We start from the raw sequence: 1258 nt of genomic DNA, 5'->3' as shown, positions 1-1258 counted from the left end.
GTTATATATTTTAGGACTATGCAAAGTTGATGTCTTTCTGCAGTCATACGCCAAGCAGTCAGTAGGTGGCAGGAGTGCACTCAAAACTGGTTGTAAAACAAAGACGCGAAAGAATAAAAATAAGGAGGAGAATATTAGGAAAGCGTTATTTAAATTTTTACATAATACAAAATTAAAAAAAAAATAGAATTTAGACTTTGGAGGMTATGAAGTTGCATACTCTTGTACAGTAGGTGGCGGTATGCACCTGGAAGTTGTTTGTAATCCGCCAGTAAACGAAAAGAAGAAGAATAAGGAAGAGGAAGGTAGAGCTCAAGAAATAAAATAMTGTACTAAATAGTAAACTTTAGTTTTAATACAGAATTCGCGCATCTTCAGAAACTTACACGGTGTCTAAATGGGTGCATATTATTGCGCCATATGTAAACAGACGACATTCTCCGGCGGGAAGAAACACATTTTTGGGAAAAGTCACCAAAGCAGACTCAGAGTTGTTCTTCTCAAGTTTACAGAGAAGGTAAGTAAAGAAACGAGTGAATAAATCTGCTGGTATTAACGTGCATAGTTTAAATGCTGAAGAAATCTCCATTGTGGACGCGCTAAGTAGGATGCTAATGCTAGCTCTACTCTGTCAACAGTATGTTTTTGAAGTTAAATTAAACTTTCAAACAGGTTTTGATTGGTTGATTTGCTGTCACGCAGGTGAAAGAAGCTCGCCGAACACTTAGAAAACCCCAAGTTGAAAAGTTTGATTGCACCCAGCACAAGCTTACGTTTTGGTGCTACTGCTGTGGGGCTGAGGTTGAGAAACATGTTACAGATGACAACATGACCGTCATGTACGGAGGTTTAATAGAACACATGGCCACGTAAGTTTTATATCATCATGCATTTATTTCAATTTAAACAAAAGTCCATCTGCAGGGACTTTAATAACCTTTTGTTTACCTTTCTTAGTAGGCATCAGAACAGTAATTCTCTTGATGGGTGACATGGTATTATTACCAGCTCTGCTGTTATTTGTAATGATCAGTTGATGCACCACTAAAAATTACTTTTGCTATGCTATTTGTTAAATTATTTTTCAATGTGTTTGATTTCAGAAGACAACACAAGAAAAATACTCACAAATTCTGGTGGGAAAATAAGGCTGATCCAAAGATTAGAGACAAAGTCCTCATCACAGAGGAGGAAGCTGAAAGGTAGGATCAATGGGCCTCATGCAAGAACCGTTCGTACGCACAGATTTGTTCTTAAG

At 37.3% G+C, this 1258-nt stretch overlaps 1 protein-coding gene across 2 annotated transcripts in view; it reads left to right on the top strand.

Annotated features, from left to right (window-relative positions):
• The first annotated feature begins 155 nt into the window (after positions 1-155).
• The window catches only part of cenatac (centrosomal AT-AC splicing factor), a 7923-nt gene continuing 6820 nt past the window's right edge, over positions 156-1258 (top strand). The window contains exons 1-3 of one of the 2 annotated variants that reach the window (XM_014011728.1): positions 156-517; positions 703-869; positions 1107-1202. In XM_014011728.1, the coding sequence (XP_013867182.1) occupies positions 398-517; positions 703-869; positions 1107-1202 (383 nt within the window). In that variant the 5' untranslated portion in view covers positions 156-397. Of the gene's footprint in view, positions 518-702; positions 870-1103; positions 1203-1258 lie in introns of both variants that reach the window. The other variant, XM_014011727.1, reaches the window with a different exon arrangement.

This window comes from Austrofundulus limnaeus, unplaced genomic scaffold (genome assembly GCF_001266775.1).
Source record: "Austrofundulus limnaeus strain Quisiro unplaced genomic scaffold, Austrofundulus_limnaeus-1.0 Scaffold84, whole genome shotgun sequence".
Lineage (NCBI taxonomy): Eukaryota > Metazoa > Chordata > Actinopteri > Cyprinodontiformes > Rivulidae > Austrofundulus > Austrofundulus limnaeus.
Note: the sequence above shows the minus strand (reverse complement) of the source record. Positions and strands in the feature narration are given on the sequence as shown.